Source organism: Heptranchias perlo, chromosome 5 (genome assembly GCF_035084215.1).
Source record: "Heptranchias perlo isolate sHepPer1 chromosome 5, sHepPer1.hap1, whole genome shotgun sequence".
In the NCBI taxonomy this organism is placed as follows: domain Eukaryota; kingdom Metazoa; phylum Chordata; class Chondrichthyes; order Hexanchiformes; family Hexanchidae; genus Heptranchias; species Heptranchias perlo.
This window is the reverse complement of record NC_090329.1, coordinates 63,721,078-63,739,540: the sequence shown is the minus strand read 5'-3', so window position 1 is coordinate 63,739,540 and position 18,463 is coordinate 63,721,078. Positions and strand designations below refer to the sequence as shown.

General features: G+C 44.0%; 1 protein-coding gene across 3 annotated transcripts in view; it reads left to right on the top strand.

Moving 5' to 3' along the window:
- The window catches only part of LOC137321809 (calcipressin-2-like), a 315,720-nt gene that overhangs the window by 223,961 nt on the left and 73,296 nt on the right, over positions 1–18,463 (top strand). The window contains exon 2 of one of the 3 annotated variants that reach the window (XM_067984491.1): positions 14,675–14,748. The exons of the other annotated variants lie outside the window; for them this stretch is intronic. Within the exon in view, the coding sequence (XP_067840592.1) occupies positions 14,746–14,748 (3 nt within the window). The 5' untranslated portion in view covers positions 14,675–14,745. The remainder of the gene's footprint in view (positions 1–14,674; positions 14,749–18,463) is intronic. 3 annotated transcript variants of the gene reach the window in all.

Below are 18,463 nucleotides of genomic sequence, written 5' to 3'. Positions count from 1 at the left end.
TTCCGACTTGAAAATATATCGCCGTTCCTTTATCGTCGCAGGGTCTCAATCCTGGAACTGCCTTCCTAACAGTACTGTGGGAGAACCTTCACCACACGGACTGCAGCGGTTCAAGAAGGCGGCTCACCACCACCTTCTCAAGGGCAATTAGGGATGGGCAATAAATGCCGGCCTTGCCAGCGATGCCCACAAGCCAGGAGCGAATTTTAAAAAGGCCAGAATTGGAGGAACGCTGAGATCTCGGAGGGTCGTAAGGTTGGAGTAGGTTACAGAGATAGGGAGAGGCGAGGCCATAGAGGGATTTGAAAACAAGGATGAGAATTTTAAAATTGTGGCGTTGCCGGACAATGTAGGTCATCTGTAGGACTAAACTTGCCTCCATTCAACACTTCTCCCATTGTGTGGCTAAAATTGGTTCCTCATAATAAGTAGAAATAATAATTCAAACCCAATTTCCAACACTTTGTCGTGCAACATGCTGGTACAATACTCGAACAACCTATACCACTTGGCAGCACAAACAATACCAAACTTTCATTTGCCAAATAAACAATTTGCCAATGAAAGTGTCCTGTTATTTACTAAAATTTGTCCTATGAATGAGTTTTACTGATTCCATATTTATGAACATTTCTGTTCAATGAACTTGTTGTCAATTTGAACATTTGTGCTTGTGGTTGCATATTATTGATTGCTTAGCAATCTCCAAAGCACCTGTCACAACCGTTCAGTTCATATAGTACTTAAAAAGCAAGATAGCCTTCTCTCAGCATACTGCTTCAAAGTTTCTCTAAATGTTTCGTCATTTTTTTTCAATTGATAGACACTTATCAAGCACAACAGCGATACTTTGGAATCAGATTAGGGTTAGGTTATATTTTCTCGTGTTTGTTAATGTTGGGGAAAAAGTCAAGCTGAGTATGAAAGCAGATTCCTTGTTTTATGCTCATACTCACTTGTTCACTGACATAGGAAATCCTTCAAGTTATTTTACACATGAATATCCATATGACATTTCCTTAGACTGCTCAACTAACTTTATCTTACTTTTTCTTTCCTAATTAATTTAAGGAAACCTAGTTATTTTATGATGAACTAAATAGTTACAATGCTGCACACTAGGATAATGGTTTGGATGATAGGTTAGACTAGTTTGTAATGCATGGAAGATTTCATACCTCACGGTTACCTTTCTATCACCTCTGATATGAACTCTTGATTCAATTATGCCTGTCATTGTGCTGTCTGTCATAAGAATTCTTCCTTTCGCATCTGCTGTCCTGAAGTATCCCAGGCCAACTTTATCTTAGCTCATAACTTGTGTAAATCAATGCAAGAACTGTTTCACACAATATTATTGGAAAGAAGCAACAACTAATGTCTTCCTCATTGCAACAGTGACTACACTTCAAAAAGTGTAGTGTGCTTTGGGGGACATCCTGAGGTTGTGAAAGGCACTATGTAAAGGCAAGTCTTTCTTTTCTATTTTGCTGCCCTCCAATAGCTATTCCTTCTGGTCCTTTGCCAAAGCTGCGTCTCATAAATTCTGTGAATCCCCCTTTTCACCCCTTTTCAGTTCTGATTATACAGTTGATAGTTCTTCTAAAGAGGATGCTGACGTTTTTGGGTCAATTTTCCTCTCCAACTCAATTATATTTGCAAAGGACTCCCCGCTCTAGTTCATTCTGTTCAATCATTGTGACTGAATTAAACCTTCAATTTTAACTGGAAATGAGAGGTGAGCACAGGGGCAGGGGTGAGGCCTGGGTCATTTTAACTCCCAGGCCTCATTTAAATATACCAGGCCCGACTCCTGCCGATCCCGGCATCAGTGTCGCAGGCTGGCAGGTGGAAGTTGGAACTTGGGTGAGTGAGGCTGGAGGGCGCATCCGGAGACCCATGGGAACGGTCCCTGGCAGTCAGGTAAGTGGTGGGGGGCGGGGGGCAGGTGGGGAAGGCGATTACAGTTGGGGGAGGGAAGCCTGGAGCCCTCGGTTTCCTTGTGGGGCCCTGAGGAACAGTTGATGTGAGGGCTTCACTGGCCGGTCAGAACGCACCTGTTAAAATGGCGCGTGGCCTGAGGCCAGCAGGGATCAGGTGGTAGGTCACTGCAAGCATTTTAATCCCCCATTTCCTCACCCTCCCCATATGCCCCATTCCCATCGGGCATGAGAGATTCAAGTCTGTGCTTTAGTCTTTGGTCTCCGTCACAGACTCTGTACTGTGTAAGGACTTGCACAACACCAGGTTATAGTCCAACAGTTTTATTTGAAATCACAAGCTTTCGGAGCTTTCCTCCTTCGTCAGGTGACACCTTGGGGTTTAAAATCACCCCCCAAGTCTCGCTCACCCATCACCCCTGTCCTTTCTGGCTTTTGTGGGTAAATTTTAACCCGGAGCCAGGAAGAGGGTGGGGGTGGGAATTCCTGATGGGAAGTACGGGTTTCCTGATTGACAAGCTGGCTGTCAGTTGGATGGGAAAAGAGCCAGGATGCAGATGCCAGCAGGTAGGTCTTAGATTTGGTTGGGGGAGGGGGGGGTTGGTCATCGGGGGAGTCATGGAGAGTCGGGGGTCGGGAGTCATTGGGGAGGTGGGGGGGGGTCAGTCGTCGGGGGTGTTTGAGATTGTGAGGGGTGGGGATGTCACTGCTTGTTGGGCTTGGGTAAAGCTTTCCTGCTCCTCCAGGCCCATAAGCAGTGCAGTAAAAGCATTTATCTGTTGTTTCGGGCCTTAACGCCTCCCCTCACATCCTGTAAACCAGAAGGCCCGGGCTGAAGCTGAAATTTCAGGGCGGCCAGTTGCACCAGCAATGCAGCATTAAAACTCAACTGCACTGATATTGGAATTTCAGCCCCGTAATTAGACTGATCAATGTATTATAAAAGGATAACTTTAATCGATACAGAATTCAGTAGAGTATAAAATGCAAAATACTGCGGATGCTGGAAATCCAAAATAAAAACAGAAAATGCTGGAGAAGCTCAGCAAGTGAGGCAGCATCTGTGGAGAAAGAAACAGAGTTAATGCTTCAGGTCGAAGACCTTTCATCAGAACTAGAAGATGTTAAAAGAGTTAAAGTTTTTGAGCAAGTACAGAGCCAGGGAAAGGGTGGGGAGGGAGAGGAAGGGAGGAAAGAACAAAAGGGAAAGTCTGTGATAGGGTAGAGGGCAGGAGTGATTAAATGATAAAAGGGACAATGGTGCGAGGCAAGGAAAGTGGTAATGGGACAGGTTAAGAAACAAAAGATTGATCAGGAGTAGCTGTAAATGGCGGCAGCAGAACCATTACCAGCTGACCGAAAAAATGGGAGCAGTGGTTATGATCTGAAGTTATTGAAATCAGTGTTGAGTCCGGAAGGTTGAAAAGTGCCTCATTGAAAGATGAGATGCTGTTCCTCGAGCTTACATTGAGCTTCATTGGAACAGTGAAAGAGGCCGAGGACAGGGAGGTCAGAGTAGGAGTGGGAAGGGGAATTAAAATGGCAAACAACCGGCAGGTCAGGGTCACACTTGCCGACAGAGCGGAGGTGTTTAGCAAAGCGATCACCCTGTCTGCATTTGGTCTCCCCAGTGTAGAGGAGACCGCATTATGTTCAGCGAATAGAGTATACTGAATTGAAAGAAGTGCAAGTAAACTGCTATTTCACCTGGAAGGAGTGTTTGGGGCCCTGTTCAGTGGGAAGGGAGGCAGGTGTTGCATCTCATATGCTCGCACGGGAAAGTGCCGTGGGGAGGAGAGCGGGTGTTGGGGTTGATGAGCAGGGTGTTGCAGAGGAAGCGGTCCCTTCGGAATGCTGAAAGGGGAGGGGAAGGGGAGGATGTGTTTGGTGGTGGGATCGTACTGGAGGTGGTGGAAATGGTGAAGGATGATATGTTGAATGTGGAGGCTGGTGGGGTGGAAGGTGAGGACAAGGGGGATCCTATCATGGCTCTGGGAGGGAAGGGAAGGGGTGAGGGCAAATGTCCGGGAAATAGGATGGACACGGTCGAGGGCCCTGTCAACCACAGTAGAGCGGAATCCTCGGTTGAGGAAAGGGGAAGACATATCGGAAGCACTAGTGCAGAAGGTTGTATCGTCAGAACAGATGCGACAGAGAAACTGGGAGAATGGCCAACTCCCACAGCTACCCTGATTAAACTTCCTCCCACCTCGATTCCTGTAAGGACCCGATACCCTTCTCCCAGTTTCTCCATCTCATCTGTCCTGACGATGTCACTTTCCACCTGGTCATTTTTATCATTGCTTTTTTTTTCACTTCGTTATCATTATCTCTGAGCTGCAGGCTCGCTGGATAGTGATTGGCAGCAGAAATGAGGATAAATCAGACATAATGCATTAAGCAGATAATTTCTCATGAGGGTCCATAATGGCAAAATAAACATCTCCTTCAGGTCATGTAGGAGCTGAAATTCCTGTTTTCAATAATTTTATCAAAAAGAGTGAAAAGGAGTAAAAAGTACCATTTTCACCACTAGTCAAGAATTTCAGCCCTCAAAGCTCTACAAACTTAAAATATTTCAGAAGATAATTCTACATTTTACATAATAATGCCGGTTTTGAACTATCCAGAACTTAATGATCATCATAAGGTCAGAAATGGGGATGTTCGCTGATGATTGCACAGTGTTCAGTTCCATTCGCAACACCTCAGATAATGAAGCAGTCCGAGCCCGCATGCAGCAAGACCTGGACAAGATCCAGGCTTGGGCTGATAAGTGGCAAGTAACATTCATGCCAGACAAGTGCCAGGCAATGACCATCTCCAACAAGAGAGAGTCTAACCACCTCCCCTTGACATTCAACGGCATTACCATCGCCGAATCCCCCACCATCAACATCCTGGGGGTCACCATTGACCAGAAGCTTAACTGGACCAGCCATATAAATACTGTGGCTACACGAGCAGGCCAGAGGCTGGGTATTCTGCGGCGAGTGACTCACCTCCTGACTCCCCAAAGCCTTTCCACCATCTACAAGGCACAAGTCAGGAGTGTGATGGAATACTCTCCACTTGCTTGGATGAGTGCAGCTCCAACAACACTCAAGAAGCTCGACACCATCCAGGACAAAGCAGCCCGCTTGATTGGCACCCCATCCACCACCCTAAACATTCACTCCCTTCACCATCGGCGCACAGTGGCTGCAGTGTGCACCATCCACAGGATGCACTGCAGCAACTCGCCAAGGCTTCTTCGACAGCATCTCCCAAACCCGCGACCTCTACCACCTAGAAGGATAAGAGCAGCAGGTACATGGGAACAACACCACCTGCACGTTCCCCTCCAAGTAACACACCATCCAGACTTGGAAATATATCGCCGTTCCTTCATCGTTGCTGGGTCAGAATCCTGGAACTCCCTTCCTAACAGCACTGTGGGAGAACCTTCACCACATGGACTGCAGCGGTTCTAGAAGACGGCTCACCACCACCTTCTCAAGGGCAATTAGGGATGGGCAATAAATGTTGGTCTTGCCAGTGACGCCCACATCCCATGAACAAATAAAAAAACTGTATTGCAGGACCAATATAAAATATAAAGGTACCAAAGAATGTGGAGCCCATGTGTGTCAGATAATACTGGATCTCTGTTCTTCTGCAGTTTGTTCTTATTTACATTCCTGTTAATTTTTTCTGGGCTCCCTTAACATCTTTAACATCTTCTGAGCTATAAATTACTGATTGTGATATTAGCATTCAGATACTTATTGAGTTCATAAGACATCCTGTCTGCTTTTTTAACAAAGGCGCTAACTCGTTTAAAATAAATGGGTTAACTCCTATGTTAAATGGCAGACAAAGGAATGTCACGCAAGCATGTTAAGTATTTGTTTGGTAATTTAGCAAACAGTGGGGTATAAACGTGTCTCAGGCAGTAGTGCAAAATGGGCTTTCAATTTGCTATGGCCTGTTGTCTGCTAGTGCCCACGACAAATTTATACCCTAATATATTCAGAGTCATAGTCTGCTCACTGCCATATATTTACCTGGCAAATTCAGGAGGGCACAAGAAGGCCTCTCTGTATTATAACATACTAGATGTTGCTATGTAAATCTCAAACTTTGATTTACTGGTTGGATTAATAAAAAGGTCCAAAACCTCCAAAGTGGTTCCAGTAAAGGGCTACGATAAATTGCACCTGATTATAGTTTCAGAAGCTCCTGCATTCTCATTAATCACTGCACGTCCTCGGTTTTTGACTGAAGGACAATTTGAAAAGAATTAAGGGCAGGATTGCATATTATGTAAGAACTGCTTCACAGGAATGGAAAACAAACAAAAAGAATTACATCTCGACAAACACAAAAAGAAACAGGTTTACTAAAAACATTTTTAAAAGATGTGAAGATCATCCTAAATATTTGATTTCTATTTGTTTGCTTTTTCGAAATCATTTACAACAAGCTATCGCTAGGCTTTCTCACTTGCATCATATGGCACTCTGCAAACATCCCCATCCTCAATGATGGCGGAGTCCAGCACGTGAGTGCAAAAGACAAGGCTGAAACGTTTGCAACCATCTTCAGCCAGAAGTGCCGAGTGGATGATCCATCTCGGCCTCCTCCCGATATCCCCACCTTCACAGCAGCCAGTCTTCAGCCAATTCGATTCACTCCACGTGATATCAAGAAACGGCTGAGTGCACTGGATACAGCAAAGGTGATGGGCCCCGACAACATTCCGGCTGCAGTACTGAAGACTTGTGCTCCAGAACTAGCTGCACCTCTAGCCAAACTGTTCCAGTACAGCTACAACACTGGCATCTACCCGACAATATGGAAAATTGCCCAGGTATGTCCTGTCCACAAAAAGCAGGACAAATCCAATCCGGCCAATTACCGCCCCATCAGTCTACTCTCAATCATCAGCAAAGTGATGTAAGGTGTCGTCGACAGTGCTATCAAGCGGCACTTACTCACCAATAACCTGCTCACCGATGCTCAGTTTGGGTTCCGCCAGGACCACTCGGCTCCAGACTTCATTACAGCCTTGGTCCAAACATGGACAAAAGAGCTGAATTCCAGAGGTTAGGTGAGAGTGATTGCCCTTGACATCAAGGCAGCATTTGACCGAGTGTGGCACCAAGGAGCCCTAGTAAAATTGACGTCAATGGGAATCAGGGGGAAAACTCTCCAGTGGCTGGAGTCATACCTAGCACAAAAGAAGATGGTAGTGGTTGTTGGAGGCCAATCATCTCAGCCCCAGGACATTGCTGCAGGAGTTCCTCAGGGCAGTGTCCTAGGCCCAACCATCTTCAGCTGCTTCATCAATGACCTTCCCTCCATCATAAGGTCAGAAATGGGGATGTTCGCTGATGATTGCGCAGTGTTCAGTTCCATTCGCAACCCCTCATATAATGAAGCAGTCCGAGCCCGCATGCAGCAAGACAAGTGCCAGGCAATGACCATCTCCAACAAGAGAGAGTCTAACCACCTCCCCTCGACATTCAACGGCATTACCATCACCGAATCCCCTACCATCAACATCCTGGGGGTCACCATTGACCAGAAACTTAACTGGACCAGCCATATAAATACTGTGGCTACAAGAGCGGGTCAGAGGCTGGGTATTCTGCGGCGAGTGACTCACCTCCTGACTCCCAAAAGCCTTTCCACCATCTACAAGGCACAAGTCAAGAGTGTGATGGAATACTCTCCACTTGCCTGGATGAGTGCAGCTCCAACAACACTCAAGAAGCTTGACACCATCCAGGATAAAGCAGCCCGCTTGATTGGCACCCCACCCACCACCCTAAACATTCACTCCCTTCACCACCAGCGCACTGTGGCTGCAGTGTGTACCATCCACAGGATGCACTGCAGCAACTCGCCAAGGCTTCTTCGACAGTACCTCTCAAACCCGCGCCTTTACCACCTAGAAGGACAAGAGCAGCAGGCACATGGGAACAACACCACCTGCACGTTCCCCTCCAAGTCACACACAATCCCGACTTGGAAATATATCACCGTTCCTTCATCGTTGCTGGGTCAAAATCCTGGAACAGCACTGTGGGAGAACCTTCACCACACGAACTGCAGCGGTTCAAGAAGGCGGCTCATTATCACCTTCTCAAGGGCAATTAGGGATGGGCAATAAATGCCGGCCTCGCCAGCGACGCCCACATCCCATGAACGAATAAAAAACTCCAAGCTCCTTGTCATATCACACTACCTATATAAGGTTTCCCAGGCAAGCATATAGATTAACAATAATTACAGCAATAATATTAAACTATTAATCTGGATTTATATATTTTTTAGTTAACATATTTCACAACAGTCCTGCTCCAGGCTGTCAGAATATTCCTCTCTAAACCTTGTAATGAATCACCTCATTGGAATATTGTTATTCAATTAGTCTAATTCTTAGAAAAACATTGCAGTCGGGGAGAAACGACTTTAACCATATTCCAGAAAAAGCCAGGAAAATATCTTTATTCAAATATATCCTAAGTAAATTACAATCTCCAGTTCATAAATAATACATTACTTTTCATAAAGACAGGGTTGTCACCTGATTTCCGATCAGTCGACCAAATCCTATTGTGTTACTTACATTTAAAAATTAAAATTCTACAAGAGATTTTAGTAAAAGTAAAGAAAAAGATAGGCTTGTCTGGAATATGAAAAAATGCTGCAAGTTTTATTATGTTACCATTGATTATAGCAAAGGACACAGAAACCTAATGCAAGTCAGGCTTATCATTTTAGTAAAATTTAGTTACAAATCTCCCGAGTAAAGATATTAGATCACCCTATGTGCGAAGCAAAAATAAAATGAAACAGTAATTTGGACTTCATTTGAAGCAGCCTTTGTTTCCCAGCTGGCTACAGCTGCATATCAGACATGTGCGTCATTCACTGAAGCAAATTGAAGACGTGAACTGCTTCAGATTGAGCAAAGGCAATTGGGTGCCATGCTGTGACCTCAGTAGCTGTCAGTGCTATGCCTGAACATGAATTAGATTTTCATTATGCTCTCAGGCAGACGATATCAGGGCTTTTGTTGGGCCTGTGCATTGGAACATTAAAAGTTGGGCATTTTCAAGTCCAACAGTCTGTCCTTCGATGTAATGCAGTCTTCCCTTTGTTCCTTCTCTCATACAAATGTACACATACATATCACATATTTTCTTTCTTTACTTTTACTAAAATGCCCTATAGGATTTTTGAATGCTCTTGCAGGACCTTAAGTAAAATATTTTAAGATACAACAAAAATCATTTTGAATCTATTTGGTATTGAAATCTATGGTTTTTAGAATCTTATTGATTTTGTATTATGCCTTAAAGTAGGGACACAAGACTCAGTTGATGAATGCAGTGTGGAGCGCAGAACTCAGAACAGAAAGGTTCCAGGTTTGATTCCTAATCTATGTTCAGCTAGCTAGTCTCTGGGAGTAGTTGCACAACTGGCCTCAGCACCCCTGGACAAGGAAGAGGAAAAATCTACCGTTGCTCAGTGGTAGCACTCTCTCGCCTCTGAGTCAGAAGGTCATGGGTTCAAGCTCCACTCCAAAGACTTGAGCACAAAATCAATGCTGACACTTCAGTGCAGAATTGAGGGAGTGCTGCACTGTCGAAGGTGCTGTCTTTCTGATGAGACGTTAAACCGAGGTCCCGTCTGCCCTCTCAGGCGGATGCAAAAGATTCCAAGGCACTATTCAAAGAAGAGCATGGGAGTTCTCCTGGCCAACATTTATCCCATGACCAACATCACCGAAACAGATTATCTGGTCATTTAATTAATTGCTGTGCACAAATTGGCTGCTGCGTTTGCCTACATTACAACAGTGGCTACATTTCAAAAGTATTTCATTCGCTATGAAGCAGTTTGGAATATCTTGAGGTTATGAGGGGTGCTTTATAAATGCACTTTATAAATAGTATTCCCATTCAACAACAACAAAACAACAAGTTGCATTTATTTGGTGCCTGTAATAAAGGAAAACATCCCAAAGTGCTTCACAGAAGTATAATCAGACAAAAATGGACACCGAGCCTTAGAAGGAGATATTAGGAGGGATGACCAAAAGCTTGGTCAAAGAGGTGGGTTTTAAGGAGGGGTCATAAAGGAGTAGAGGCAGGTGGAGTGAAGCGAGTTAGTGATGCAAAAGAGGTCAGATTCAGAGGAATGCAGGGTTTTTGGAGGGTTGTCGGGCTGAAAGAGATTACATAGATAGGCAGGGATTTAAACACAAGGATGAGAATTTTAAATTTGAAACGTTGGGGGACCAGGACAGGGCAAGGACAGGGGTGACTGGTGAATGGGATTCGATGCGGCATAGAAGCAGGGAGTTGGATGAGCTGAAGTATAGTGAAGGTCAGCTGGGAGGGCATTGGAATAGTCGAGTCTGCAGGTGACAGAGGCATGGTCGAGGGTTTCAGTGGCAGGTATGTTGAGGGAGGGGTGGAGTCAGGTGATGAAATGGAGGTGGAAGTAGTTGGTCTTAGTGAAGGAGAAGATATGGGATCGAAAGCTCAGCTTGGACTCAAATAGAAAGTCGAGGTCTGGCTCAACCTTGGACAGTGGCCAGGAAGGGGGATGGAATTGGTGGCATCATTAAGAGGTGTTTAACTATCAAATATAAGATAGTCACTAATAAATCCAACAGGGAATTCAAGAGAAGCTTCTTTACCCAGAGAGTGGTTAGAATGTGGAACTCGCTACCACAAGGAATAGTTGAGGTGGCTAGCATAGATGCATTTAAGGGGAAGCTAGACAAACACATGAGGGAGAAAGGAATAGAAGGTTATGCTTGAAAGGGTTAGAAGAAGTAGGGTAGGAGGAGGCTCGTGGGGCGCATAAACGTCAGCATAGACCAGTTGGGCCGAATGGCCTGTTTCTGTGCTGTACGTTCTATGTAAATTATTTAACCATTTTTGGCAATTTCCCTGTATATAGGAGAATTATGCTTTGCAGTATTTCATGAGATTTTGCCTGCTATGAGGAAACAGAATACTTAAACACTCAAAATGCTTAAGTGAAATAATACTTTTGTTCAATCAGAATTCACCAGTCAGCTACATATCACTTCAAGGATGATTGAAAGGTATCTTCAGTTGTCAACAAAGGACAGCTTGATTTGGCAACATTTAATTTTTTTTAAAGTTTTGAATTACTGAATAATGGAACCAAAGTATCAAAGTGTTTAAAGAGTGATTGAATGACAGAAATGAACTTTGGGTGCACTGTATTGCCAAACAGATGTTAAGTTAGAAGATTGATGGGCCCGACTTTCATTCTTATCCTCCCATCCCATGGCCTAGCCCTAATTCAGCAAGACCTCCACATGTCTACCAATTATTTCTTTAATTGAATCTCCCCTAAAGGCACGCATGAGAATCTGTTGTTCATTCCTGTTAAAAGCTTGGAAAAATAAATAAAGACCTTATTGTTATGTAGAGAAGAAATGTGCTGAAATCATGATTATGAAAGCAATAATTTAGGTGATAATATCTTTCTCTAATAATCATTTTAAAAGGACAAAAAACATAACTTGGGTGCCATGTCTGGTATAAGATAATACATTTGGTCAGCATCAAACCAGAGTAAAGATGATGTTCACTGTGGGTACATAAGTTGTTTGTGTATTATTTATCTGTACCCCGAGAGTGTGCCATAGGCTCTTCTCCAATGACACGTTTCATTTGTGACCTCTAACAGATATCATAGACTATTAATCTTTAAATTTCCCAAATAAATGCTTATGGCTAAATCTTTCAACTTAATTATCCCCATTTGTGAACGTACGATGGTGCCATTGGGGTAGAATCACATCATTATGTCACTTTGCACATGAACTAAGTTGATTTTTATGGCAAATTTGAATCAGAAGTTATATTAGAGTGAAAACTTATTTGTGTCCCTCATTGGAATGAGCATGTTGGGCCCTTATCTGTTGCAGCAGACTTTGCCCAGTGAGGATCATGATAGCTTTACAAGACAGGCTGTTCCTGATTGTTCCAGAAATTCAGTCTGTCCAGAGACCTCCTCTTCATAATCACATAGCTGCTTTAATAGTGATTATTGTGGTCCATCATACCTCAGTTTTTCTGCCCTAAGGAAGCAATCATTTTCCTACATAGCATATAGCAAAGTGCACTTAGTATTCAGAATATGAGAATGAATCTCAGTCAGTGTCACGGTATTAATTTTTTTTTGATATGCTAGCTTTATTTCATTTAGAAACAAGAAATATGGTCCATCATAAACTCTTCTCAGTCTTACTCAATACAGGTATTAGATACATATGCACTTTATCTTAAACATTTACAACATTTTCTCCATACTGTGTATATATGTTAATTTATTGGTAAATGAATGCATTATTAAATACATTTTAGAAACATGCCAAGATACAAGTCTACAGTTCACACATGAACAATCTTAAATGCACCAACATAATCCAGCTGCAAATTGTGATTAAATTATATGAGTGGTGTTTACTACCCCATAGATAATTTAGTAAATGCATTCCTTGGGATGGAAATAAGGTGTACAGAACAGCTAAGGTTAGGTTTGTGGCTCAATTTTGAAATGGTAACGGATTGGCAATGGCGGGGGGGGGGGGGGGGTGAAGGTGCGCGTGGCAAAGCCGAATAAACAAACCTTACCGTTTCCGACGCCATTGCATCGTAATTGATGGTGATTAACGTGCTCTCCGGGTTTCGCGTCCGGCAGCCTGATTGACAAGCTGGCTGCCGTCAGGAGCTGTAACGCGAGGGTTGGGGGGGGGGAGAAAGAGAGAGCGAGACATCATTCGGCGTTGGAACGGAATGTTGGGGGGGGACATCAAGGGGGTGAAGAAGGGGAGATCGGGGGGTGAAGAAGGGGAGATCGGGGGGACATTGGGGGGTGAAGAAGGGGAGATCGGGGGGTGAAGAAGGGGAGATCGGGGGGACATCGAGGGGGTGAAGAAGGGGAGATCGGGGGGACATCGAGGGGGTGAAGAAGGGGAGATCGGGGGGACATTGGGGGGTGAAGAAGGGGAGATCGGGGGGACATTGGGGGGTGAAGAAGGTGAGATCGGGGGGTGAAGAAGGGGAGATCGGGGGGACATCGAGGGGGTGAAGAAGGGGAGATCGGGGGGACATTGGGGGGTGAAGAAGGGGAGATCGGGGGGTGAAGAAGGGGAGATCGGGGGACATCGAGGTGGGGAAGAAGAGCAGAACTGAGAGGGAGACATCGGACATCGGAGCAGGTGGAAAGGTAGGTTGATTTTGTGTTTTAACTTTGTGCAGTGGTTTTTTATATAATTTATTTTGTTTCTTTTTGCCTGATCTGGCCCTTCACGTCTGGTTTCACCAGGTGTGAATCAGAAGCCGTGGGAAAGCCGCCCAGGTAAGTTAAAAATCGTTCTAACCATATAATATGTCACAAGTAAAGTGCTTTAAGTACCTCAATGAGATACATTTGGCTCTTTAACTATCATCCCACCGGCTTTAATTGCCGGCAGGACTTCCGGATTCGGGATGCCCACGCGTACACAGGTGCGTCCGTGGGGAATTCGGACGTCGGCGGATTTGAGCCGGGCTCTGAACCCGAACGGGATTTCCCCGATTCTCGGAGCCCCACCCGCCCCCCAATGCACCCGCAATTTCCCAGGGAAATCAAGCCCTTGGTCTCTGAGAAAGGACAAAAATCAGCCAACCCTGATTATGCCCAGTGACTCATGCTGCAAAGTGTTCATGTATTAACAGTGAGTGAGAATCAGGCCCAGCTGTGATGTCCCCCAGCATTAAATAGCCTGTCGACGTTTCCTATCTAGGCTCACATCTGAAGAATAACTGCTTGGATGAGATCCTAGGCACCAGAAAATCATCTGCACCAGGAAAGGCACCAAGGCAAATGAGACAGTTTCAGTTTACAAAGAGAATTTAAACATAAACAAAGGGGAACGGAGAAGTATTATAGAAGGAAATATTAGCTGCACACCAAGGAGAAACTGCCAAGCATTAGAGACTCATTCAAGGCTAGAAGATGTGACTTCCCTGGAATAACTAATCCCAATGACTGAGATAGTTGCTAAGTCCCTTACACCAGAAGTTGGTAATGGGCTGGTTGGTGCACCAGTGGTTGTAAGGATACAAATTTAATTAAACATGAAGGTAAGTCCACATTCAGCGAATTCAAGTTTCTTAGTCACTTAAAACTGATTCACAATTAAATGCATAAACTTTGGTGACAAACATGAGAGTCCATACCATTATACAGATTACACAATCAAAATGCTTACTGTTGAATTAGCTGCATTTGCACACCACTCCAGGCACCATATAATGCCATGTGTACCTTTAGATACTGATACCCATGTATTTCCTTGTGCTTTATATTGCCAAAAAAAATAGAAAAGTCCCATAAATTGGAGGTAATGTAAAGTGCAAATCTCATTAATGTCATATACTTTCTACAAATACCTATAGATTCATGTAGGCATTTATGCTTATTCAGCCAAACGTTCCAGGTACCCCTTCTATTAGACACTGATACAAGCAATCTAAAACTGTGAATGTTTAAATTCCATAGTCTGTCCTTAAATGGAAATAAAATAAACGTCCATCCCTGCTACTTGTAAATGTTAAATCCATATTAACATTAGGGCAACAGTCACATTGAAAAGCTTCCTTAATTCTACCTGATATTCTAAACAGTAATGCTTTTTTTCTGCATAGATGTTACTCTTCAACTATGAGGATTGAGTCTCTCCATCACACACACTGCTATCTCTGGTCTGTCAGGTAACATGGTGAGGGTAATTTAGACTTTGTGCGATAGTGTAAAATGAATGATAGCGAATTGGCAGTCTGTTTTACATCTCTCCCGATTTTTATTTCCATTGGTTAGGACATAGAATGCTCTATGGTGCAGAATCCACAGTAGCTTTTAAAAGGAAGTGGATAAATAGTTGTAAAAGAAAAAAATACAAAGGTATGAGGAAAGGGCAGGGGTATGGGACTATGTGGATAATTTTTTCAGAAGGCCATCATAGGTGTGATAGCCGAATGACCACCTTATGTGCTGTAAAATTCCACGATTCTACCTCATGATAATATGGTAGAATATCCTCTTTCCTTTTCACATGGGCTAGCACATAAAAAAAATATGAATACAATAAAACTTCCCACATTTTCCTTGTGGCTCTCATACACCTGCACATGGGTTGGGGGGGGGGGGGGGGGGTCAAACAACACGGAAAAGGCAAACCAAATCCAAAGGCATCCAGATAGGTTTGGGAAGTGGGCTGATGACTAGCAGATGACATTTAGTGTGGACAAATGAGACGAGGGAAGGGAGATAAACATTGGGAGTATAAACTAAATGGCTACAGGCTAAAGGACACAGCACAGGAAAGGGACCTGGGAGTACTAGTGGATAGCTCACTGAAACCAACAGCATAAATCCCTTTCTAATGAAAGGCAAATTGGGTGGGATATTTAACAGGCGGCTGATCCGCTAGCTCCAGCCCGCGCCAAAGTTGAAAATCACCCCCAATAAGTCTGTCCGAGGCACTGGTATGACCACACCTGAACTATTATTGCTACTGCAAGGATATCTGGAGGCATTGCAGAAAAGATCAACCCAACTGACGTCATTAGAGTTATGAGTAGAGGTTGAAGAGCTTGGCATCATTTACTGTGCAGAAAAAGATCTTGAGAGATATCATTGAAGATCCTTAGGGGGCTAGATAAATGGAACCCCTATAATATGTTTGAAACTGTCATAAACTCCAGAACCAGGGGACACAGGCTTTAAGCTTAGAAGAGGGAAGATGCACCGACAGTTTAGATTTGGATGTCGCGATTGTCCTTGGGGCTTCTCCTACATGAGTAAACGCGGTTTACACTAAACCCCTGCCAAAGTTACAGGAGCAGGAAAAGCCCCAAGGAAATTCCCGATTAAATGATTTACTCAGAGGGCGTGAGCATGTGGAACAGACTGCCCAGAGAGGCAGTTGGTATGGAAAAATTATAAAGGAGAATTGGACAGATATATTAGGGAGTGAGTGATTAAGAGGCACTAGTTTTGGGACTATTCAGATGGACTGTAGAATCTTTCTGGTCATGTACTTTCCTATGTCCCTATATTAATGTTCATCTAAACATTATAACCTATGTAATTCAGACTTGACATACAGTCTACTCCTGATAATTTGACACTTTTTGAATTATCCAATAATTTGAATTAAGCAATGTAAATAACACAGCAAAGTGGGAATTTAGCGCTAATAAAAATTTGAATTATCAGATAATTCTGAATTAGGGGAGTATTCTGTATTGCTTTTCATAGATATTATATTCATGGTCCCAGCAGTACAGAAAGCATTATGTTTCACACAGTATTTATTTAATCACTTCTAGTTCTCTAGTGATTTTCTGCAGCCCTGCGTATGCACTTAATCCTAGTTCTCGTGTCTACACAATTAGTCTAACAATTCAGACAGGAACATTGTAAAAGGTGGACAACATTTCTGATTGTGCCTCTAATTAATTCTTCTATTAATCACCAAACCAATCATCTCTTAGATGTGCATAAAAGCAGTAGAAGTTTGACTTCATTGCCCATCTCATTCAGGGCCTGCTGAACCTCTTTGTCTTCATCAGTGCTGGATACATTTTAAGGGAAAAACATTTTTTTGAGAAAGCAATAACAGACAAACACTACACACGGACTTCCCTATACAAGCAGCAGCACTTCAAGATTTAAAGTTGAAACAGCTGAAGCTATGCTATAAGCTAGAAATTACAGTCAGCAATATTAGCGGATGAATAGTCCTTTTGCTGCTATTTTAATGGAGGTGTTCATCTATTTCAAATCATTTGGGACTGTCCAGACAATGACTGTCACATAGTAACTTAACATTTCCCCTTTCGCATTCAGACGTGGCTCCCAAAACTAAAGTTTTGATATTATCATAAGAGCTTTTTTTTATTGCCCCATTGAGAACGCATCGGGAGATGAGCTATTGTCTGATATGAACTGGCCTGTTAACACTTATCATGCATGTTTCCAGAGATTAATTCTAAATGCATTTCCACCATTTCCAAATTCTGTGGACCAAAACTTCCAATTGGGCCTGCGTGGATCTGAGGTGGATTGCCCAACTGGACACCTGGAAATCGGACTGAACAAAGCTGTGCCTGGATTCTGGCCTGTGTTTTTGGTCCAGACACTTCCTGATGGGGGGCAAATCTTTTGCTTGGCCCCTCCACGCCTAGAGGGTGTGTTTGGTGGAAGTTCCCAGGTTACCGAATTCCACCCTTTACACCCTTAAAAGGCCTCAGCGTAACTCATACCAGCTGACAAATGCGCGAGTTTCACTGGGACCCCTGGAAAGGCCCCAAACCTTGCCAGAAGAAAGGTAATCAATCCCAGAGGAGATCAATTACCTTACTGTACCTAGTAGAGCAGCTGTGTGCCGCTCCCTCTTCCTGCCATGGCAGCTGCGGAATTTAAATTCAATTAAATAAAAAAAAAATCTGGAGTTTAAAAAAAATAGTACTAGTAATGGTGGCCATGAAACTATCGGATTGTCGTAAAAACCCATCTGGTTCACTAATGTCCTTTAGTGAAGGAAGCCTGCCGTCCTTACCTGGTCTGGCCTATATGTGACTCCAGACCCGCAGCAATGTGATTGAGTCTTAATTGCTCTCTGAAATGGCCTAGCAAGCCACTCAGTTGTACAATCTCGCTACAAAAAGTCATAATAAGAATAAAACCAGACGGACCACCCGGCATCAGACCACTAGGCACCGGACACGACAAAGGCAAACCAAGCCCAAGACCCTGCAAAGTTCTCCTCACTAACTTCTGGGGACTTGTGCCAAAATTGGGAGAGCTGTCCCAAAGACTAGTCAAGCAACAGCCTGACATAGCCATACTCACAGAATCATCCTTTCAGCCAACGTCCCAGACTCTTCCATCACCATCCCTGGGTATGTCCTGTCCCACCAGCAGGACAGACCCACCAGAGGTGGCGGTACAGTGATATACAGTCAGGAGGGAGTGGCCCTGGGAGTCCTCGACATTGACTCCAGACCCCATGAAATCTCATGGCATCAGTCAAACGTGGGCAAGGAAACCTCCTGCTGATTACCACCTACCGCCCTCCCTCAGCTGATGAATCAGTCCTCCTCCATGTTGAGCACCACTTGGAGGAAGCACTGAGAGTAGCAAGGGCACAAAATGTACTCTGGGTGGGGGACTTCAATGTCCATCACCAAGAGTGGCTGAATTCCAGAGGTGAGGTGAGAGTGATTGCCCTTGACATCAAGGCAGCATTTGAATGAGTGTGACACCAAGTAAAACTGAAGTCAATGGGAATCAAAGGAAAACTCTCCAGTGGCTGGAGTCATACCTGGCACAAAGGAAGATGGTAATGGTTGCAGGACATTGCTGCAGCAGTTTCTCAGGGCAGTGTCCTAGGCCCAACTATCTTCACCTGTTTCATCAATGACCTTCCC